This window comes from Nycticebus coucang, chromosome 17 (assembly GCF_027406575.1).
Source record: "Nycticebus coucang isolate mNycCou1 chromosome 17, mNycCou1.pri, whole genome shotgun sequence".
NCBI lineage: Eukaryota > Metazoa > Chordata > Mammalia > Primates > Lorisidae > Nycticebus > Nycticebus coucang.
In genome coordinates this window covers 77,795,288-77,819,760 of record NC_069796.1, presented here as the reverse complement: position 1 = coordinate 77,819,760, position 24,473 = coordinate 77,795,288, and the positions used below count along the sequence as shown (strand labels likewise).

At 38.9% G+C, this 24,473-nt stretch overlaps 1 protein-coding gene and 1 pseudogene across 6 annotated transcripts in view; both read right to left on the bottom strand.

The window, feature by feature from the left end:
- Positions 1-7,601: 7,601 nt before the first annotated feature.
- Positions 7,602-24,473, bottom strand: part of CPEB4 (cytoplasmic polyadenylation element binding protein 4) — a 75,133-nt gene continuing 58,261 nt past the window's right edge. For all 6 annotated transcript variants that reach the window (XM_053566601.1, XM_053566603.1, XM_053566604.1 and 3 more), the window contains 6 exons: positions 23,968-24,141; positions 19,099-19,188; positions 18,636-18,754; positions 17,157-17,271; positions 14,177-14,358; positions 7,602-12,002 (listed from right to left, as the gene is read on the bottom strand). In XM_053566601.1, coding sequence (XP_053422576.1) covers positions 11,775-12,002; positions 14,177-14,358; positions 17,157-17,271; positions 18,636-18,754; positions 19,099-19,188; positions 23,968-24,141 — 908 coding nt within the window. In that variant the 3' untranslated portion in view covers positions 7,602-11,774. The remainder of the gene's footprint in view (positions 12,003-14,176; positions 14,359-17,156; positions 17,272-18,635; positions 18,755-19,098; positions 19,189-23,967; positions 24,142-24,473) is intronic.
- LOC128569216 (PCNA-associated factor-like) lies at positions 15,823-16,156 on the bottom strand (annotated as a pseudogene).

The window sequence follows — 24,473 nt, the reverse complement described above, 5'->3', positions numbered from 1 at the left end:
TTTCCGTTCCATCCTGGCTTCAGGGGTGGATGGGGTAAATATTATCTCCAAGATATGAAGGACGCTTCCAAGATACTTATGGCCAACAATCGCCAGATCTGGGACAGTAATATTGATAATGGGAGCCCCTAATGTTTATGGTGTAAATGCTTTGTTCTTGATTCCCTTAATCCTTACCTCTACCCCCAAAATGGAGAGGCTATTTGCCCCTTCTGATGCATAAGAAAATCAGTTCTCAGAGGTGGCCTAATGTGGCCAAGGTTACTGGTGGTGCAGGGACAGACACCTCAGAGCCACATCCCTAATCATAATGACCCTTGGCCTTGGTGTTTGAGCCCAACTTTGCCCAACTCCCAAACCCTGGTGGGTTCTACTATCATACATGGTGCCTGGGCCCACCTTCACCTATCATCTGCTGTGTATTTCCCCATCCCCACTTGGCAAAGGGGAAATAATGGAGGAGTTAAAAATCATATTTCCTTAAAGACATAAAGTCTTTCACACTCCTGATGACAATCGTGACAATCTCATCTCTCTCCCTGAGGGAGGCAACTTTGCAGTGATACAGTTGTCACCCATGGGAGGGTGGGGGGGCTGGGTAGTCCTTCCCTTGAATTCCATATAAAGAGTGAAGTTTAACAGTCTTTGGAAGTTAGGGTCCCCAATCTGGCTCTGACAGTAGTTAGAGCTGTGTCTAGCACGGTGTAAGTACTCAGTCAATGTTAACTCTTATTATTATCTCAATCAGCGTTGCTGTTGCTATTATCTACCCACTTACAAGTGCTTTTTAGGATCATGTTTTAGATAACGTTTGATCTTCGTTAGACTTGAATTTGGCAAAGGAAAAGGAAGTTGCTAGTGGCCATATCGTTGATCTGTTGGCTGAGGGACATAAGGCCTAATTTCTAGACCTTTCTTCCCCTTCCTGCTTCTTTCCCTAAATTAGAGAAAGATTTTGGCTCATCCAAGTTTCCAGAAAACCAGTGCCAGGATACAACCCATCCATAGTTTGTGTCTGACCTGGTCGCACAAACTCAACACCCTCTGCTACAGGGTGTGACCCCCACCATGGGAGGAATCCTGCCCCTAAGATAGAGAGAGACAGCGGGTGGCGCCTGTGGCTCAAGGAGTAGGGCACCGGAGGTGATGGGTTCAAACCCAGCCCCGGCCATAAACTGCAAAAAAAAAAAATAAATAAATAAATAAAAATAAAGAGAGCTAGCAAGAGCTGGGCACAGCAGTAGCAGCACGTGACCTTGGAGTCTCGGCACCTTCTTGGTCACCATGGCAACTGTAGCAGGCTGGATGAGATGGGAACCAGAGAATCCACAAGAGGAAGCAAATGTGGGTGAGGGGCATGGCTAGGTTCCTACCTGCACTGAAGCGGAGACCCTGCCTCCCACCCAGCACTTGTAAGTGGGTAGATAATAGCAACAGCAACGCTGATTGAGATAATAATAAGAGTTAACATTGACTGAGTACTTACACCGTGCTAGACACAGCTCTACTCTAACTACTGTCAGAGCCAGATTGGGGATCCCAACTTCCAAAGACTGTTAAACTTCACTCTTTATATGGAATTCAAGGGAAGGACTACGCAGCCCCCCCACCCTCCCATGGGTGACAACTGTATCACTGCACAGTCGCCTCCCTCAGGGAGAGAGATGAGACTGTCACGATTGTCATCAGGAGTGTGAAAGACTTTATGTCCCATTATGGGTCATGTGTGCATAGGGAGATGTTAGCTTTTAGGCACACAACTGCACACAATTGCATTTGGTAATCAAATTCCACTTGCCTTCTCTTCTCCCCATTCTCCCTACTCTCTCTCTTTTTTTTTAAGACAGAGTCTCACTTTGTCACACCCCCCCCATAGAGTGCTGTGGCACCACAGCTCACAGCAACCTCAAACTCTTGGGCTTAAGCAATTCTCTTGCCTCAGTGTCCCAAACATCTGGGACTACAGGCACCTGCCACTATGCCCAGCTATTACTAGAGATGAGGTCTTGCTCTGGCTCAGGCTCTTCTCAAACCTATGAACTCAGGCAGTCCACTCACCTCAGTCTCCCAGAGTGCTGGGATTACAGGCTGAGCCACCAACTACTCTACCTTAACCAGCCCTCTCACCTCACCGCCACAAGGGAAGGCCTCTAAGTCTGACCTAATAAGAGACTTATGGGACTAAAACTTAAGTCCCCACTGGCATCCTTTTTAGGATCATGTTTTAGATAACGTTTGATCTTTGTTAGACTTGAATTTGGCAAAGAAAAAGGAAGTTGCTAGTGGCCATTTCGCCATGGTCTTAACATCTCCCTCACAAGGACATTTTTCTGCAAATCTGGTTCAAACATTCTACAGTAAATCAGCACTTCCAAGCTCCACGCATCACATCTGTTCAACAACAGCTGTTCAGGCTGCGGCAAGGATCCGAGCTGTGTGTTCCAGAACTCCAGTGCTCTAAAATTGACAAAAGTGTCTTCTCGTTATGTGTACGAATATATATATAAAATCTGCAGAAATGTATTTGCATGCTTCTGACATCCCAGTCCAAAAGCAAAATGTTCAAGTGCTGTCTTAAAATTCACAAGGACACGTCAGTAAGAAAGTCTTTCCCCCATTCCTTTGAATTTCAGGATTATTTTTGTGAGATTACAGAGGCTGTGCAGAATGTCAAAAGATGAGAGGCATGAGAAGAGGCTTGCTTTTCTATATGCGTATCTGTATGTGCGTATACGTGCTATTCCTTTATAGTTCTATAGAAAGAAGTAAAACCCTTTCTACTTGAAGGGAAGTTTCTTTGAGTCTAAAAAAAAATCTGATGTAGATATGCGTCCACATCTCCCTCCCTCTCTGTGTGTCACCTATTCACCCACCTACCTATTCATTCACCCATTTGGCTAACTAGATATCCTTTTTTTTGGCATCTATGTGATTTTGATTGGTTGGGCCACTTCCTAGTACCCTGACAATTTGGGGGATGACATAACTACAACAAAAAGTAGCTATATTATTATTAAAGCTATCTTTGTCAAAATGAAGAGTAAATGATTTTTAAATGGCTTCATTAAATGATGTGAATCCTCTCAGTACAACTTCTTGGTGAGTTTTTAATCAATGCAAGGGGAAAAAATAAAATTTTGAGGAAAACTTATTTTTGAAACAGCATTTCCTGTTTCACTCTGTTGCCCTGGGTAAGGTGCCATGGCGTCATAGCTCATAGCAATCTCAAACTCCTGTTTTGAACAATCCTCTTGCCTCAGCCTCCCGAGGAGCTGGGACTGTAGGCATCTGCCACCATGCCCTGCTCATTTTTCTATTTTTAGTAGAGACCGGGTCTCTCTCTTGCTCAGGCTGGTCTCGAACTCCTGAGTCTGAGGGATCTTTCCATCTCAGCCTCTCAGAGTGCTAGGATTATAGGCATGAGCCACCGTATGACACTTACACCCAGATTAGGTTTAGGAATACAACTTTTGTCTTAAAAATGAAATCCAACTTTTCTTTTTTTTTTCAATCCTGATCCTGTCCTTTGCTAATCCATCATGGTTTGCAGGGGAAGGAATTTGGATTTGGTGGGTGAGAATTGGGATCTAGGCTTCACCATGTCCTGCATGTGTGGCCTTGGCCAAGTCACCCACCTTCACCATGAGACGGTTCTATAGTCTATTCAATACCTCATGGGGGTGTTAACCTTCCCTAATGTATGTAAGTCCCTGATATATAACAGCTAACCATCAATTACTAGTTTCCAGTTTCATACCAAATCAGTCATTGCAGACTCAGAAGTGCCAAGAGTCATCCCATAAATAAGGCCGTTTCACATTCCCACCCCCCCACCCCCAATCTTCACCCCCTCGCTGCAGGTCTTTGGAATCAAACCTTCCACCAACAGTTAAGCACACAGAGGCCACATCACTTTTTCCTCCTTTCCCCCAAATGAGGCTTTGGGTCTTTATTTAACCCTACCTAAAACCTTCTACTGAGCTACACAGATTTGTATTACCGGCACCCTTCCCAGCTCTTTCTGGGTAACTTATTTCAGAACAATTTTAAATGCCCTATTGCCTTTAGTGGGTTCTGGGGAGTCAGTACTGGGTATATTTGGTTCTTTTCTTTTTCTCTCTTTTGATATGGCATGGAGGAAGAAGAGTCGAAAATAATCTCTTTAAAATGGTGACATTTGCTTGATCGCATTGACATTTTTAAGGTATCAAAGCTCTGCTTCCTGAAATAGAACTCCAATGAAAAGGATAAAGAAAGCTCAAGCTTAGCTTCTGGTATTTGTAGTCACTGATTCACCATCCTCCACCCCGCATCTTCCCACAGGCAGTTTTTCACTGACACGTAATCAGATTATATGCAATACAAAACACCGGTGGTTTGCTCACATTCTGGATTTGGACACTGCTGTTCATTTTTAACTTCCTTGAGACAAACTGTACTTTTCCAACTCTGGTCACCATGCTGAATCACAGTAAGACACTTCTTTCAGACAGCCAACAATGACACCAATTTGACTAGAGAAAGATTAGAACTTCAAATATCCTGAGAAAACTCAAAGGATCCCCAAACCAAATGTTCTCTAATAAGAAAGACTGAATGGCTACTGTTGTACCTTGTGGGGCACGAATGTTCACTTTCTGGATTCTTAGAGTTTATTTCATGCAAATGTCCTCTTTTCTAGAGAAGGGGTTTGGGGGATGGTAAGGGACGGATTGCAAAAGAAAATTTTAAAGGTGGAAATGGTATGAATGATCAGAAAGGCAGATACCTGGAAGGGCAGATTTAAAGTACAGGCTGCTTGTCTGAAGCAACATTTGTGATACTCCTGAGAAACAGGCTGTGGTGAGCCAGGGAACAGCACAGCAAAGAGCGCCAGACTGTGCAGAGCTGGCTTCTCTTTTCCCTTCTTGGGATGCGAGTAGAAGGGGGAGGGAGTTAAGAAGATGTGTTGGAAATAGAACAGAGGTTACAAGCTGGGGCAAGAACCTAGAACTTAAAGTAAGTGTGGACAATGGGAACAGCTCTGGACGTGACAGGTCCAAGCCCCTTTACAGGGCACACATATGGACCTCAAAAACAAATTGAGGTTTTTAAGGCTTCTTGGCCCCAATAAAAATACTAAAATGTTCTGGTTGGCATATCCCCAAGTATGCACCGTGGGATTCTAGGTTACCTGTACACCAAGTCTGTCATAAACAAAGTGGCGGCAGAGGACACTTTCAACAAAGCAAATAGGTCTCTTTACTGCAGAACTTCCCAGAGCTTCAATAACCTAACATGCATTATTTTGACTTTTCCAAGAAATAGGGTACCGCATTTTTGAAGCTGATTTAATGATAAAACTTTCTTTGTCATCATTGTTTTCTCACAGAAAGAACTATCCTACCCCTCTGAAGATCACCATTTGGTGAATAAACATTAAAGTTTCTTCTTTATTGTTCTGTCATTACACACGTCAGAAAATAATTACCCCTTAAATGTTTTTAACTCACTTCATGGATATCTTTAATATTCCTTCATCTTTGAAATCAGAAATTTGCTTTCCCCATGATTTTTTGTAAGACGCTGAATATTTCTCAATCTTAAAAAAAAAAAAAAAAATCACTAAAATATCACCTATTTTGTCTCCGAACTAGGGGTGGACACAAATCCATTGCCAAAAGAGGTTATGAAATAACTCGACTGTTAAGGATGGGTTAGAGAATTTTCTTTTTCTTTTTTTTTTTTTTGCAGTTTTTGGCTGGGGCTGGGTGTGAACCTGCCACCTTTGGTACATGGGGCTGGCGCCCTACTCCTTTGAGCCACAGGCACCGCCCGAGAATTTTCCTTGTTCAGGGGGCTTAGGTAAATAAGGAAATAACAGCCCAGGGAGCCCTTCACGTCTTTCCCAGACTCACCCTTCTATGGTTTAACATGCCCAAAGTACCGCACCTACATATTACATATGTCAAGGTAGAATTGTTGTAACACGTATAGTTGATCTATGTAGTCTCATTTGCCTAAAATAAATATTTCCTAAAATAAGCTGAATATACTCAGGTTATTTTTTTCTCTCTTAAAATGCTGAAACCATCCCAGAATGCCTAGGGATATGATATAGGTGGTAACCAAATACCACCCACATCTCCAGTGTCCCTGGGGCTTCCTCAGGGCCCTTCACTGAACTCTTAAGGTTTGGGTATTGCCAGATAAGAAGGGGAAGTTCTCCAGCCAAAACTTCTGTGACTTGATACTCTTGGGGGATCCTAAGCATTGTCAACCCCACACTCTACCCTCAGAAATCCCTGTAGTTGAAAGAGTTGCCTGGGGGGAAAGACCACTTAGAAGCACAGGATATCACAGTCCATTGTCTCAGGACAAGAACTGTTACTTCTAGTTTTGAAAATACTACACTCCAGGTAAGAAAGACATTAAATTTGACAAAAACAGGATATTTGGTTATAATAAATCCTTTAATCAATGTTTGAAAAGATAAGATTAAAATATGGATATTAATACGTTACAGTATTTGATAGTCCACACGATTAATGGGTGAAATCAAAGATAATATTTTCTTTAAAAAAAAAAATTTTTTTTAAAGATGGGGTCTGTGTTGCCCAGGCTGGTCTCAAACTCCTGGCCTCACGAGATCTTCTAATCACAACCTCCCAAAGTGCTGGGATTATAGGTGTGAGTCACTGCTCCTAGCCTTGTTACTATTTTCAATTGATTGGCTTGGCGCCAGAGCACAGTGGTTATGGCGCCAGCCACATACACTGAAGGTGGCAGGTTCAAACCCAGCCCGGGCCAAATAAACAACTGCAACAAAAAAATAGCCAGGGGTACAGGTGGCAGGCACCTGTAGTCCCAGCTGCTTGGGAGGCTGAGGCAAGAGAATCACTTAGGCCCAAGACAGTTTGAGATTGCTATGAGCTGTGAGGCCACAGCACACTACTGAGGGCGACATAGTGAGACTCTGTCTCAAAAAAATATATATATATGTAAATATATAATTATATATAATTATATATTTACATATATCTATCTATCTATCTATCTATCTATATATATATATATATATTTTTTTTTTTTTCCAATTGACATGCTATGGAGATCAGAATCCCAGAGGTCATATCCCTATGATCCTGGGATCTAGGGAAGAACTGGGAGTTGAGTCAAGAGACTTGTTCTCAAGTCCTTTTGTAGAGTGGCCATAAATCAAGGCTCTTCATTGACAAAGACCCAAAACTACGCCTCCCACAAACTGTCTTCATTAAATAAACATTGGTTCTTTACCTTTATTGGACATGTGGCCTTAAACTGGTGACCAAATGCTTAGATCCTGGGCTGACACACTGTGTGCACATTGAAGGCTGCCAATAAATAGAGCTCTGCGGGGCAGCAGGTGAACTACCTGTGCAGGCCAAAGACACAGCAACCCACTGACATCTACAGGCTTGCACAACAAGGCTCATGTGCCACAAGCACTCATATGATGGAACATGTTTTCATGTTGGTTTGTTCTGCCTTGGCTCAGTAGTATACTCCTAATATTTTTAAATATTAAAATCATGGAAGCATCGTCTACTTACATTGAAAAGAAATAAGTGTATTAAAAGAAATCTGAGTTAAAAGTTTTATTCATTCAACATCTCACATTACAAATATTTAAAAATTATATGCATACTGGTATAAATAGTCATTTGCAAACTATTTAATAACATTAATTTTCCACTAGCACTTCAACAAATGAACTCTTTTAAAAAAGGAACTGTGTTATATAACTTAAGAGTAGAACATACAAAAATAGGAACTTAACGTGAAAATGACTTTAATAAAAAATGAATTACCCTTATTTAAAATGCTATAATAAATACTACAACCTCCCCATACACAGTAAAAACTATATGGAAATTCAGCCAAGTAGTACAATTAACTGACATACTTAAATAACTTTTCCTTCTGATAATATGAGCAATACACTGGAAAAAAAATTAGGGATTAGTAAAAACTAGACACCCACTTGCTAAAAGTTTCACTTCCAAAAAATATAACAAAAATCTGATGAAAATTATAAAAACTAATTATACTTTAAATTTTAAAAATATAAAAAATAAAACAGTTGAATACAATATTGTCCCGATTCTTACAATGCTATCAATCACAGTAGCTTTAAAATAAGATAATAAAATAAAGCAAATGACCAAAACCTCTTTTATTCCATTTTTAAAAATAATCTCAAATTTACATTAGTAGAAAGATTGATTTCTGATTCTTTTCTTTAGAAACACCAGCAAGAAAGAGGATTACTCTTAACAGTAGAAAATGACATTTTTAAATGTCTGCAATTAAAAACAAAGAATTACACTGCAAAGATCTTTCAAAAGTTTGAAATAAGTATTGCACATAACTTGAAGTTAACTTGCCACAATTCATCACATTCAAGTTTTAAATCACCTTTTAACAGAAGATTCAACTCTTCAAAACAAAAGGGGTGAATTATCAAGTCTTTCCAACAGCACTCTCATAAAATGCTAAATTCATTCACTGCAAGTTTTATTTGCATTCTGCAGAGGTCTGTGTATGGAGAAGTATATATATTATACCAAAGCATGGGGACCAGAAAGGGAAAGGAGAGGGTTCCTTTACATAGAAAATAATCAGAAACACTTTATTTTACATTGCAAAAATAACCATGTAATTACTCTGTAACTACATTGTAAGTACATGGCTGGTGCCATGCTAGTGCGCTAGGACTACATGCTTGGTGAACTGAAGTGACACCCCAAAATCTGTAAACTAATTACATGTTAATTATGTTTGAGTTACATGGTAACTCCCAAATACAATCCCATGTAATCTGAAGGACATGTAATCAATAAAGTTCAGAGTAATAGATAATCATTGTTTATGCCCTGTAAATCGAAGTGTAACCAAATAATCTGTAAACACGCTTGTCACACAATCACAAGTAAATATTAGTAGAATAACAATTTCTTACATTAGCCATGCATACTAACATTACACACCTGTCCCGCGGCAGGCTATTTTTTCTTATATATAATTTAAAAGAGCAGACATTCTGAATCAAACACTTAACATCAATTTATTAATATTAAAAATGGCTAAACATTCACCAAAAATGTCTGCGTTTTATGAATAATTTTAAAAACTTAGTAAGAAGCTGTAGATAATTTTGTTATTTTAAATTTCTACCCTATGCTTATGCATTTAATTCTTTTTAAGGAACTACAGTGTTATCTGTCATTTTCATGCGAATTTTCTTTCATTAATTTGTGACTTTACATAGACTATTTCTTAAATTATAGGTACACCAATAGCTGGTGCTGGGGAAGGATGTTTAAGCAACATGCTTTCTCTTCTCTGCAGACTCTAAAATAGCATTGCCAGTGCACAACATTCATAATTTAAAATGTATGCAGAGCACTGAAATGTATAAAAAGCAGAATATAAGAAAATAAAATTTATTAAAATTATTTATATTAAAAAATGAAGTATATGAAGATCTCTCAGTAATAAAAGTACAAAAAGCTACTCTTTGCAATATGAAAAATTGAGGTATTGCATAAAGAGATATCCCGTCAGTGAAAAGTGTGCCTAAAAATGTTCACTGTTGGAAAAACAAGATATACAAAAGTAGTGCATAACAAATATACATTATGTGCATGACAAAATAAGTTAGCTACAAAAACACTGTACCGAAATTCAGCAGGTCATGTACAAAGGGAAAAATTATTATTCAAAGCTAAGTTCTCAAACAGTGTTATTTCTTGTTAACTCATCACACCTGTTTACTGAGTAGGAACAGCACAATAGCACACCCCAAGCCACCTACAAGCATTTAAAAGAAAAAGAAGAGGCAAATGAACATTCCAATTAGAATTATGTAGTTCAGGAGAAAAGAAAAAAAGTCCCTGACCAGCTACACAAGAGCACCCTCCATTCGCATGACTGCTTCCAATATTTGCAGGGAATTCTTTAAAAGCAGCTCCCTTTCTACGTCTGACTCTTAGACAGCAAATGCCTCCATTTTGACCTTTGGAACTTAACAGGTACAATTCATTAAAGCCTGCATTAAAAATAAAGGATTGCTTTTCCTAAAGATCACCAGTAGGGGTCATCAGCCAGGTGGTTCCACAGCAGTGCTGGGGCACGTCTTTGGTTTTGAAAGATCCAAGATGGTACTGTTAGGTAGCACAACTAGCAAGATTGCCATTCAATTTTTTTTTTTCTTAATTACTTAACGTTTTGCCCACTGATGATAATCCTTTTAATGATGGATAGGGCATTTAATAAGAGAATGTCAATTAAAATAAAAGTTACTTCCATGACTAGGGCTTCAAGAGACTATTTTAAATTTACCCCTGAAGCATACTGTTCAACAAATAATGCCTTTCAAAGCTAGAATTGTATTTATAATAAAGCATGCATTACTTAATGAAGTTGGCACTTCAAACACTGACTATGTCCCATGCTAAATTCTGAAACTGTAATGTTATTTTATTTTATAGGAAGAGTAAGATAAACATACGTACCTTTGCACAGATTTACACAGTTACTTAATTCGACAGTGCAAAACACTTTGCAACTACTTAACTTTTTTAAACTTTTTTTTTTCATTTTCTATGTTACAACTAAATTACAGGATACCCAAAGTAACTTTAAATCTAAAAGTAAGCCAATCAGCAGCCAATTTGTATCTTGGTTTTGTCTTCCAGTTTTGGCTACAAGTATTCTGTAACACAAAATCAAAAAAGATATCCTTGAGGGATCTCTAGGACCGCTTTGTTGTTTTTTAACGTCAAAATGGAGAGCAAAGGCTGACACCTGGTGAGTATTAGTAAATTTGGATATAGAGGTTACATATAACATCAAAAATAAAAGTTTTACATTTATTCTTCAAGAGAGGAAATGCTGGTTTTCCCACCAGTTGTCTCTGATTCTAGCTTTGGTAGGTTTCCCGGGGGCTGTGACCAGATAAGTAAGTTAAATAAGTAAGTGCACTCCCCTCAGTAGTAAGTTTACCCAATTTTTACATTCTGAAGTTTTTTAATTGCTGAAAAGAAAATAAACCTAGCTCTGCATACTTTACTGTTTTTTCTCATGTGGTAGTAACATTGAGGGATAATGAAATTGTCTTCAGCCTCAAAACCCTTAAAATTAATTATAATGCTGCTCAACCTTGCTCATGCATTTGTTTGCTTTAACATGCTCTTTCCTGTTAAAAATGGTTAACTTCCTCCCTTGCTGTTAAAGGAATAAAAAGGGGATGGAAAAAGGAGACAAAAAAGATGGAAGAAAAGAAAGGAAAAGGCAAAAGCACTTCCCTGGGGGAAAAAACTGTGTCAGATAGACTGATAGTGTTATTGTTGCATGGTTATTTTAATAAAAGTATTCTTATATGTTATATTATTAACAATAATTTAATTAAAAACCCAAAATACTCTATTGTTTCATTTCTCTTTTAATATTTCTCTCTCTCCTCTAATAAAATGTTGCACGAAGTCTGGATCCTCTTGGTCTCTAGCAAAACAAGAGAATGAAACTTCTATGCAACACGATGGCAATATGAAAAAGGAGTTCATACATATCTTTTGCAGTGACACAGAATCTACAAAACGCCTATATTATAGGTCATTCTTTTCATTATACTATTGTTAAGTTACAGACGGCTACAAAAGGACATGCCAGCGTGAAGAGGTTGAGGAAGGGGTCAGAATTAACAGAAGAGTGCACTTATTCTGAGGCCTGAAAATGAGCACTGTGGTTACCCTTTAGTTCCAGCGGAATGAAATATGCCGAGGGCGGTCACCGCCTTCCTTCACCAGGGGCTTGTGGAACTCCCTGCCAGCACGAGAATGGATAGCAGCCCAGCAATATTCACAGTAATACTGCAGACAGGTAACATTAGCACAGAAAAACGGAGCAAATTTTCCCCCGCAACGGGCCCCCTGACATTCATCACACAGCTGATCATCCAAGACATATGGCTTAACTTCCACCTGCAATCAAAAATAAAAGAAGGGAGTTTACATTTGTCCGTGAGGAGACCAAGTAACACTTACCATATGTGTATATTCCAGCCATGCTGTGAGTGAATCTGTTCCCAGGTGCCCAAGATGGAAGAACTAAGAATTCATTTACTGAAGAGAGGTCTTCTTTAAGAACCTTCTGAGGCTTTTACATCTATCATTTTACATCTTTGTCTTATTAAATAAGTACTCTTTGAAGGAAAAAGAAAGGACTTCACCAGAAACCATAAAGTGAATTTGACTGTTTAGAAAGTTGTGAGCCTGAAGACACAGGAAATTTTTCACAGATACAAACTAACTAGTGTAGCTGGATTTTTGCCAGATGGGGAATGATACATTTAAACAAAACCAACTAAGAGGATCCAAGTTCCACAAAACACTAGTTCAATATTCAAATCAGCAGGAAGATGCCTGATTCTGCGTCATGGACTTCTGAGTCGTCGCAAAGCCTGGTTCGTGGTTTCTATTTATACTGCACACATCTTGAGCGATAATCGCAAACCTGGAACTCTGTTGAGAAACAAGATGCAGCCATGGTACCCAGTCTAAAACCTTGCTTTATTCTTTGGCAGTAAGAATGGTTTACCTGAGTCTGAAAGCCAGAGGGAAATTGATAAAACGGGGTCTATTCCAGAGTTCAATTCACCAGCCTGTCATTTGAACCTCTCAAGCATTAAAAATCACCTGGCTGTTAATTCACCAGCTAGAAAAAAGGTGGTTATTTTTAGTATTGGAGAAAGTAGTGGCCGAAACTCCCTTACACAGGGCTTTCACCATTGACTGGTGCCATCTGATGCTAACAGAGAATCCTGAGAAAGGTTAGCCGCTAACAGAAGAGCGACATGGAGTCGAGAAGGAACAGGGAGAGTACAGGCCTAGGCCCTCCTAGGCCAGTCCATGACAGAATATCCACAGAGCAAGAATGCTGAGCGAAAGATTTCCCTGCCGAGGAACACAGTCAGTCTGAATTTCTAATGACTAACCCACAACTCTGAAATTTATGTTGGGAAGCTGTGAGATGTAGACATGTTAGAATGCATAAAAACAAGTAGGCATGTTAACTTACACTGCAACCAATCTTGTCTCTTTTCCCATGTTTATAGTAGAACACATACCCTTCTCTTTAATATATTCACAGTATTGTAGGAAGACTACCATTATCTTACATTTTTCACTGCCACTCAAGTAGAATATAGATGACGTGATATAGGATATAGATGAAGTAGAATATACATGTATAAACTTGATCTTTTCCACATCCCCAATTGAGAACAGCACAATGAAATCAATCAGTAAAGACTGTTTTGAGTACAATGTCTCAGAGTGTTGGATGTCAAAGTCAGTGCTAATGAAAAGTGCCAGTGTGCCATGGAATAAGGCACTAAATTTATACCACAATATACATTTACATATTGCTTCCTTCATCAAAAAGGTTCTTCCATGAAAAAAAAAATCTGTCAGCTGAACTAAACACTGTTTTTGGTAACGTAGCTGAGGCACATTCTGGTGTAAATTTCTATCTTACCACAAACTAGTAACAATCTGGCAGTCAGTTCACTTTGAGTAGGGCTAGTATAAGATACAGTTCTATCTGCTAGAACAAATTTATGAAGACAGGGACTTCTTGTCCTGGGCATGGAAATGTTTGTTGAATGCATGAAACACAAAGCTAAGAAATCTGTGAATATAATTCACTGAGAAATATGGCTTCCTAATGTCGTCATTATGTACCAAATTAAAAAAAAAATAGATCGGGAGATCTCAAGGACATTCAGGAAATCCTTTGTACTATGTTATAGCAGGTATAAATATTGATACATACCTGATATATATTAATATTTATATGTACCAGATATAAATATCTAAATTTATTAAATGACTGAATGAATGGATGGAAGTGATAATTTAGGAAAGATTAAAATAACTCAAGTAAACTAATTATAGCATTCTGGTTAGGCTGCTCAAAAAGAAATTAAAGAAATTCATAAGAAATTCACAAATGTATCATACAGCATGTATCTGAATGACCCTATAGCCTGTGAGCTGTCAACTTACCGTTGTGTAAAATGCCCCATTCTAATATTGGTAATGACACAGTTAGAGGACTATTTCTGGAATTTGCAAACATGTCGTCTAAGACTTACCCGTTTATCTATCTCTCCGTGCTGCAGCTGAACAAAGCGGGCGCTGATAGCAGCTATGTAACTCTGCTGATTAGAGAATGCGACTCGCCCAGCTCCTTTTGGGTATTTTAGCTCAGGGTCAGTATCAATACCAGCATAGCACACACCTCCATACAGCCGATCCATTATCATTGCAAGCTCCACTAAACAAGAAAGGAGCAGAGAGGGCATTTGAAATAAGGAAAATTCATCTGGTTGACAATGGTTTCATCAAAGGCAATTCATTTGTACTCAGAGCTCACATCACTATAATAATTACTAAAATCAAATTTATTATTATAATCAGTTATCCTCTGTGTTAATCTTTAATTTTTTTAACTATGGGCAAGGGCTTTGCTAGGTTTTTTACAATGCTCTCATTTTTCTTTTAATTGTAAAAATAAGCATTTATTACAAATGAATTTCAGAAAAACTTGTCTGTTAAAACATGGCTAATTTTGACAACAGGCTGTCAGTAAATAGTGTGATTAGGAAGCAAGAATATTAGTTAACAAGTAATATTATACCCAACTCTTCAGTCGTATCACTGATTATCTTGGAAAATATAATGGCAGCTCTAAGGACTTTAGACATAGCTCTAAGTTTATGGCCTGCTTTGCCTTTCACGTTTTATTTACTTCCAACTTTAAAAGTATAAGCATAAAGGATAACATTTTATAATACTGAGTAACACATACGTCTTAGAAAATTTCTTCTCCTTTTATGTAGTGTATGGAATCCTCCTTTCTGATTCTATGTATTTTATCTTTATGTTATTGTTGTTATAAAAGTTTATATTACCAACTGTTTAAACCCTTAAGACCCAATTATCCTTAAATTTTTCCAAAGAAAAGATATCCTCCAAATTTTTTTAACATTACATCTTTGGCCTTTTTTCTGAAAAAGAGTACAGGTTAATGTTAATTAATACTAATTCTTTTTTTTTTTTTTGAGACAGAGTCTCACTTTGTCACCCTTGGTAGAGTGTCATGGTGTCATAGTTCACAGCAAACTCAAACTCCTGGGCTCAAGCAATCCCCTTGCCTCAGCCTCCTGAGTAGCTGGAACTACATGTGCCCACCACAATGCCTGGCTATTTTTTCTATTTTTAGTACAGACAGGATCTTGCTCTTCCTCAGGCTGGTCTCAGGCAATCCACATGCAGGGACATCCCCAAGTGCTATGATTGGAGGTGTAAGCCACCGTGCCTGGTCAAATACTGAATGTTTTCAATGTGCAAAAACGGAACTCTGCTTTTTAAAGCAAATAAAAAAAAAATAAAATGTGCACCATTCCAATATTCAATTGCCAATAAAAATGGCAGCAACAAAAACATCAAAGCAAATCTTAAATATGGCAAATTTATCATTAGAACACAATGCAATGATTTGATTATAGCAAGAAAAAGCAGCTTAATTTTGTAAAAGAAGCCAAATACTACATTATATTGAATACTAAGCAAGGAACCATAATTAACCTTACAATTTCTCCAACTGCATGATGACTTTTGAACAGCTAAATATAAGCCTCCTTTTTAAAATTAATTGCCTATTCAACAAAGCTAATTGGAACAAATACATTTATCCAAATGTACACTCTAGAATGCTAGAACAAAGAGGAGACATTATTCAAACATGAATAAGAAAGTTCTTTTCTTCATCTGGGTGATCAGGTTGCAGAGGACTGCTTTTGTCTTTGCTCTTCCTAAACCACTGTTTCTGGCCTCGTCAGGAATCTGCTTCTCTTTGCCAGAATCTTCAGAATTCTGAAGAATTCTCCAATTCCTTTTTGCCACTTGGGAGTTGGGCTCTCACAAACTGGATTCCCTCCTGCATATTTGTTTTCAGTTTTTCTCAATGAAAATGACACAGAATTAGTGGCAAAGATAGAGGAGCCGAGCCCCTTCCCGGGGGCTCAAGAAGCCACCACGTTTCTGCAGGTGTCCGGGATATTGTCTGCTTTAGTTCAACCCGTGTTCAAAGGGGAGGAGACGAGAGTAATGAACTGATTTCCCTGGCAAGATGATTCACTGGACAAGGACCTCCAAAGTTTTCTTTTAATCTTCACGACAACCTCTGAACTAGGTAGCAATTTCCTCTCAAGAAAATTGATTGATCAGGCACAGAGGCTGATCAATCTGTCCAGGGTCACAGATTGTTACATGACAGTGCTGGCCTGGGCACCCAGGTATGTCTGCTCTAGGTCGTCTTACCACCATGGATTTACTACTTAAATCGGGATGTACAGTATTGGTTGCTGTAAATAATCATTTGAACACTACAAAACTAACTGGTAGATTCTTTGGGGGCTTTCGTAGCTTATTTCCAATTAAACTATTACTTTTCCCACAGTCTATTATTAAGAAAAAAAAAACTTCAAGTAATGAGCGTATCTTCTTCTCTATAAAATGTTATAATCCTGAAATGGTATTCTTGTTTATGTTCTTTATCGCATTTATACTATTAAACTTTAAATTACTTGAAGTTAGTGTGTCTAAAAAAAATGTGTTGAGAACTTGGTAAATGGCTGTTGAACAGCCATATTTGAACATATTTCAGAGCTTGGTAAATGGCTGTTGAACAATGAGGACACGGGAAACAAACACTGAACATCTTACTACACGATCGATTCTTGAATTTTTTTTCAGACAGTGATGAGAGCATTAAGGGGCTCTACACTAAGTATTTTTCATTGGTTATTACATTTAATCCTCAAAACAACTCTATGAAATATCTCATTTTTTACATCATTTGACAGATGAGGACACGGAGAATTGGAGAAATTATATCATTTGTCCAAGGTCACTCAACTATTAACTGGGAATAGAGCACAACAATTCAAACCTAGACACTTTGATTCTAGAACTCTCTCACTCTCTGACATAAACTCAAATGCTTACAGAGAATTTAGCCTGCAAATTTTTCTTATGCTAAAGGATAGAGGGACTTTTGTTTGATCATACCAGCTCGTAATGGCCGAGGAACACCACCAACAAATATAGTTTTTCGTGGGTCAAGCGGCTGGGAACCATCCATCACAAAGTCACTGTCACTGAGATTCCAAGGCCGAATCTGTACCTGGGGAGTATACAAACCAAAATGTGTCATTCTCAACATAGGCAATTGATGGAGGGGAAAAGTTTGAAATTATAACAAAGTATTTTATTTTTAAAAGCAATAACCGATGTCATTACAAATCAATAAAGCTATAAAACTAGAAGATTTAAAAATAGTGTATCCCAACCCTTCATCTCATTAGTGGAAAGTTCAATTTAATTGCTTGTTATATACCAAATCACTTAACATGTTCTTAACTATCTGTAAAGTAATTATAAATAGCTGTTTTTCAGCACACTTGGGCCTCTAGCCTCCCCTCCCCCAATATCTGTATGATTTAAATTTAGCATGGTATCCAACGTCAATTAGTATATAGTGCTATGATTGTGTGTTCAATCAGTATATCTCCAGGAAATGCAAACTACCTTGAGAGTAACAAACGTCCTGCACTATTTCAAAAAGGCTTTCAAAGTAAAAATATTGATGATATTTGCAACAGACGATTTTATGATAAACACATCAGTGTGCCTACTAAGCTCAATCAAGAATCATGCATCTCATTAAAAATGTCTGCACTTGTTCACTGTTACAAATGCCCACACCAAAGGCTATGAGTTGATCAGGAAATACATACACCAACAAAGTCCAAGACCAGAGACCCTAAACTCAAATACTAGGGGGGGTTGACAGGGAACATAAACAAGTCAAGTAAATGAGTCCAGATCACAGGAACTCTTTGATGAGGATTCTTGACCTAGACAACCCAAGATACTAAAAGAGGCTCCATAAATTACTGCTTCAGCTGGGACCACTCATGAACCCCATTCTACACTATACCCACCATTCATTAGGTGCTGACTGAGTAATCATAAATTGTTGATTTGCCAGATTCTACTCTTGCTAAAAATTGAATTTTATGATAAAGAAAACTTTTCCAAAAAGGAGAAATAGTATGGAATGTACCTGTACATGTATACACATAATTCATTCTACTTCTGGAAAGTACCTCACGTGAAAAGTTAAAAATCGCATTGGGTAAAATCTTGATCAAAGTGAGGAAGGAGATGGAAAGACATACATATATTTGTGATTTGAATTCCATTCATCAGAGGAAATTCAACTACTTTATCAAATGCATTATCACATGAAGTAAAAGTAACAGTTCACCAATTATATTTCAACTAACCATAAACTCAATGTCAAAAAGTTGTGCACAAATATACAGAATGTCAATGCTAGGATCTTAACAACCAGAAGACATTTGTATTTAGATTCCGCTTACACATGTATCAATTAAATACACCAGACACATCAAAATGTTTTTCAAATAGAACAGATGAATGGAGGCAAAAACAAGAGACTATTTCATGCTAGACTGCGCTTACTGGCTTATCCTTGATAGTGGGGCTTGACACACACAGGTAGAGTTTTCCGTCTTCTTCAATGCATGCATCAATGAGAGCCTGAACAGAGCTTTCATCTTGAAATAGCAGGAACGCATAGCCTAAGAAAAATGAAAAAGAAGGCTTGTATGTTTTCTTCTTTATCAGTAATTCTTCAGGGGAAAGGATGCATAAACTAAAGCCAAAAGAAAGGAAAAGGAATAGAAAAATAGACACACACACAAAAAATTAAAACTTAGTAATTAGAATACCAGAAGTCTGAAAATATCAACGTACAGTTCATTTTGATAGTATCTTGAAACAAAAGTAGAAATTTGAAAAATGCATTAAGGAAAGTAAGTTTAACAACCAAAATTTTTTCAGTGAATGTAAACATTTATGCAAAGGTTAAACAATAAACAATATAAGAAAAAACTGTATAAGTATAATGAATGTTGAGAATTACCTTTAGGAGGAAAATAGGATTTGCTCTCTGCTTTATGAGGCCAATCTACAATCAAAGGGCCAAAGCGACGAAAACTAGCTGTGATCTCGTCTAATGAACAAAGCAAAAAAAAAAAAAAATAGATATAAATATTTTTAAGATCATTTTTGGAGGTGGTTTGAAGAAACAAGTTTCAAATATACTGTTTATAAGAACACTACAAGGAACGTCTGCCTGCCTCCACGGGGGCTCCCTAACTACTACGGTCTCTCCTATTCGCCTTCACCCTCTTCTTTCTCTCTCCCCTTCTTCCCTCTATCTGGATACGTGCGTGAGTCGGTCTAGCCAGCCGACCAGCCATCCCTCCGGCATCTATTTCTGACACGACACTCTGTTATCCCAAAATACAACCGTTGGTACCTGTTCAAAGCAAGGTCACTCCCTCCCGTCTATACCACCATGTAACCCTCTCCACCTGGAAGTCAACATGGACACAACAGTACTGCCCAATTCACAGACTCAATTTGAATTTCAAACTATCCCAGTAACATTTCTTTTTTTTCTTTCTGATCCAGATTTCCATCAGGAACACAGGTTGCTTTTAGTTGTAACATGCCTAGAGCATGAGCTCTTTTCAATTTGGAAATTTCACATTGTTTTCTGTCTTTTACATTCACTCTACAGGATGGTGAGTGGTCTAAATGTTTATGTCATCCAAAAAATCTATGTATCAAAACCTAATGCCCAATGTGAGACTTAGTTTACAGATAGGGCCTCTCGTGGCCAATTAGGTCATGGGGACAGATTAAGTCACCAACGGGATTTGTGTCCTTCTGAAAGAGGCCCCACAGAGACCCTCCCCGTTTTGCCATGCCAGGTTACAATGAGCAGACTATCTATGAGGAAGCAGGCCCTTAGCAGACACTGAATCTGCTGGCAACCTTGACCTTCGATTTGCAAGTCTCCAGGACAGTAAGAAATAAATTTCTATTGTTTATAAACCACCATCTATGGCATTTTCTTACAGCAGCCTGAACGAATTTAAGACAGTGACTCAGTCTGGATCTGTACTCTGCTTTCTCACGCTGCACATTCCGATGGGAAGGCGGTTACCATAATGATGCTACGCTGTCCTCTCTTGTCACTGGGCATGTGAAATCTTGATCACCTGGTCAAGGTGGCATCTGTCTGTTTTCTCTACCAAAAGGAAACCATTTCTCCCTTTGTGTTTGGATAGTATTTTACAACTGGGTATTATGTTACCCACCAACATTCGCTCATGAGCCTTCTCATCCACTGCAGACTCCTGCCTGTATCAACTACCACACTGTTGGTTGCCTAATGGTGAATATCCATTTCCCACGAGCCTTTTGCATTTACTAGTTGGTAGGATACTCTAAGGAAGAGCTTTTCCTTCTGTGTTATTTATTTATATCAGGATGGATCTACTTTATCCAGTGGGCTGTGATCTAATTCTCTCATCTATTTTGATGCTCAGTTTGTCCTCAAAGTTGTCCCTGATTTGGTCAGTGGGACAAATGCCCTCCTGATCCAAGCCCATTATTTTGTGAGCACTTCCATATTTTTTGGCCTAAGAAGATACTCCAGGCTCATCTTGTTCTTTCTTGGGCCTCATCCCAAGAATCAGCCATTTTTTTCCAAGATAAATTGGTTCCTTATAGTGGTAAAGGTATTTAGAAACTAAGATTTAGACACCCCCTATGCTCACTGCTAGTGGGTATTCATTATTTCTAAGTCTTTTTAGTGGACAAAGCTAGGAAATAAATGAATACACACACACACAATTTCTGTGTCTGTGTGTTTGTTTACACTGATCCTTCCCATTCTACTCCTCATGGCTTTTGCTAGCCTTCTCCCTTGCCATGTTTATAAATTCCCGCGTCAGGATGAGAAACCTAGCTCCTATTATCTGTTAAACATTTATTTACTTGCTCAATGTAACCCATGTTTAGCTACCCTTTAAGTTTTGAGCTCACCTCCTCGACCTTCTACCTTTGCGCCCTGCTCTTGCTGCCCTCATCTCTTGAACACCACAGCTGCTGCTGCTAAGGACAACCCACTTCACATGCACACACACCCCACACCCTCCACGTGGTGCCTTCTCCCTCCTCACCAAGCTACTTCCTGGGTCAGCAATATCTGAGAGGAAGGGAGAAGAAGAAAAGATGGGTGGGGAAAAAAGGTAGAAAAGGCATGATCATATTTACTATTAACTTAAATGATGCTAATTATGCCACATCATATAGTTGGACAACTAAGGAGACTATAGGAAACTAAATTTCCAAGAGACTTCTGGAAAGAATATGGAAGGCTGCGTAGGTAAGAGTTGATATTAGGACAGGATGGTGGAACAGAAAAGGGAGACAGGGAATATGTTCAAACTCCAGTCTGGGAGAACTGTTTTCATCTCCCAAAGATGGTAAAGTCTGTTCTGCTATGATACTTGTCTGTGCATTAAATTTTGCTCATTTGAATCTGGTAACCAAGGGAATGACGTCAGTATAACATGAAAGTTGTACTAGTTTATAACTGGTTTTTCCCAAGTAAGATGAGCTAACGCAGAGAACAGAGAATTATAGCCTTCATCAGGAAAGGAAAAGGCTCCCAGCTTGTCCAGACATAGGCAGGAGACCTCACAGCTCTATTATAAGAATATTAAAATAAATGGGGCAACCATGGCTCTCTTACCAGAAAGGCGTGACTCCCACCCTAATCTGCTGACACTTTCATGCACACTTCCTCACGTGCTCAGAGGCCGGTTTCCATGCTGTTGTCTCCAGGCCTGCACGCAGCAGCTCCACTTTACTGGCTTTGTGCATTTTCAATATTCCTTAAGGCAGCCCAAGCATGATGAACTGCCTGCCTGAACTGTCGGAGTTATGACCAAGGTCCTGAAACTCGTGTCTCAGGTACAAAGTTCATTAGGTTTTAGATGATTTACCTTTAATCCTATTTTCCCCATGAACCCTGTAAGTTTATTGTGTAGAACACAATATTCTTAAGCTACGTTCTGAGGGCAGGAGAGAAAGTTGCTCATTGTTAGCAAAGCTTTCGCCGGGATATTTTTATAATAGGCAAAAGCAAAACAAAACCCCTGAGTTTATTTCAATTTTGGCTTTTTTAGAACCATTTTTGTCTCAAGTTTTTAAAAGACTGATCTTTTAACTTTTATTTTGAGACTGGGTGTGCACTATTACCCAGGCTAGATAGTGTAGTGTCATTGTAGCTCACGTCAACCTCCTACTCCTGGGTTCAAGCAGTCCTCCTTCCTCGGGCTCCTCAGGAGCTGAGGCTACAGACACACACCACCACCCTCAGCTAATCTTTCTATTTCTTGTAGAGACAAGATCTCACTGTGCTACTCAGGCTCAGCTCCAAGCCTCAAGCAATCCTCCTGCCTCAAACTCCCAAAGTGCTGGAATTACAAGAATGAGCCACCACACCCAACCAAACTGATCATTTTAAAGAAGGGACTTGTTAAGTTTGATCCCAGTCTAAATGGAAATTATTAAACCTTATTATTAGACCTTACAGATTTTTACAGAGATCTATTCTATTCTCCATATGTGCCTTAGTTTATTTCCAATTCCCTTCAGGAAACCAAGACAAAAGAAAATAGGAAAACCACCAAAGATATGTGTTTGCTACAAGGTCTGCTACTTGAATTTTTATTAGAGTTACTTAGAACCACAGATGAATAGCTATGCCTGAACAACTGTCATTCTAAATCTCTGCAGAGCTTGGCTCCTTATTCAGGTCTCAGCTCACGTATCACTTCTTCAAAGACAGTTTCCTCAATCACATAATCTTAGAAGGCTCCCTGTGTCCATATATCACACCATCCTGTTTGCTTTTCAACACTTATTCTCTGATATTTTCTTGCATCCTTTTGTTTTTGCAGGCAGAATCTTACCTCGTCACCCTCAGTAGAGTGCCAGGGCGTCATGGCTCACAGCAACCTCAAACTCTTGGGCTCAAGAGATCCTTTTGTCTCAGCCTCCTGAGTAGCTGGGACTATAGGCACCCACCACAACGCTCACCTATTTTTTAGAGATGGAGTCTCACACTTGCTCCGGCTGGTCTCAAACCTGTGAGCTCCGGCAACCCACCTGCCTTGGCCTCCCAGAGTGCTGGATTACAGGTGTGAGCCATCGCGCCAGCTATTTTCTTGCATCTTTACACCTTGTTTATGGGCTTCCCCCCACTAGAATGTAAATGCTATGTAAGCAGGGACCTTCCACATTGTAAACAAGCCTACAAACAGTGCATATATTTTAAATGTACTGTTTAAAATGCTGTAAACATTTGGATTAAAAAATATGACACTGTAAACACTTGGATTAAAAAATTACAAGTGATACAACTTTTAAGATTCCCTTTCTTGAAGTACAACTGTAGGCTGTAGTTTTCAAAAGTTCTTGCTTCTTCTACTATTTTAAAATTTAAAACAATGAACTATATATTTGTGAAATGATCATAAAAGGTGGGAAAAAATTAAGAAATACATAATTGAACTATACAAGGCAGTACAAATAGACAAAAAGGCAATCAGCGCCCACGCTTGCCCACAACAAGAGAACCCTTGGCAAGTTTTCCCAGTGATGTTTATACTCTATTCCATGTAGCCCAATCCCTTGCTTTACATGGTTTGCACAGCCCTGTTCTATCAGCTCCTTCTGTGAACTAATCTTATATGGTATGATAAAAAGAAAGGAGACAAGAACAAAATAATCAAGACTGAATTCCTGGAGCCAGTTAAGACCGTCGTTACAACAACGGTAACCACTCTCCGTGAGTTCCCTCCATGTGCACTCTGCTATATGGGCGCCATATGGGTACTCTGCTATAAACACTGCTTTCTAAATATACCTTCGTCGATGTCTGGAGGCAATCCACCCACAAACACCTTGCGAGAATATCGTTCCACTCTTTCCCCATTCTGGTGAGTGAAGCAGTGAGGTGAACCCAGGCCACTATGAAGAGGTTGATCCCCACGGCCATCATCCAAAAACCCATCTTCCATTGGAAACAGTGAAGACTGACCTGGAACAGAAAGCAGGGGAAAAAGCTAACAGAAAAATTTTCTTGCCATTGATTATCATGCACATGAAACAAGGACAAAGGCAGATTCGATAAAACTGCTGCTTTTATTTTTCTCACTGAATAACAGAATCCTTTAGACATGCTCTGAAATTCCCATCACCTTAAAGTCCTGACGGAGTCAGAGAGAAAGTACATGGTTAAATAAGGGACTGCTCGAGCAGCCCACTGGGATCCAAACGCTTGAGGGAGGTGGACTGGAAGCACAGTAGGAGGGAGCACTCTTTAGAAAGCATTTGGCAACAGCCCACGATGCCTTGGCAGCCCCCAAGGCC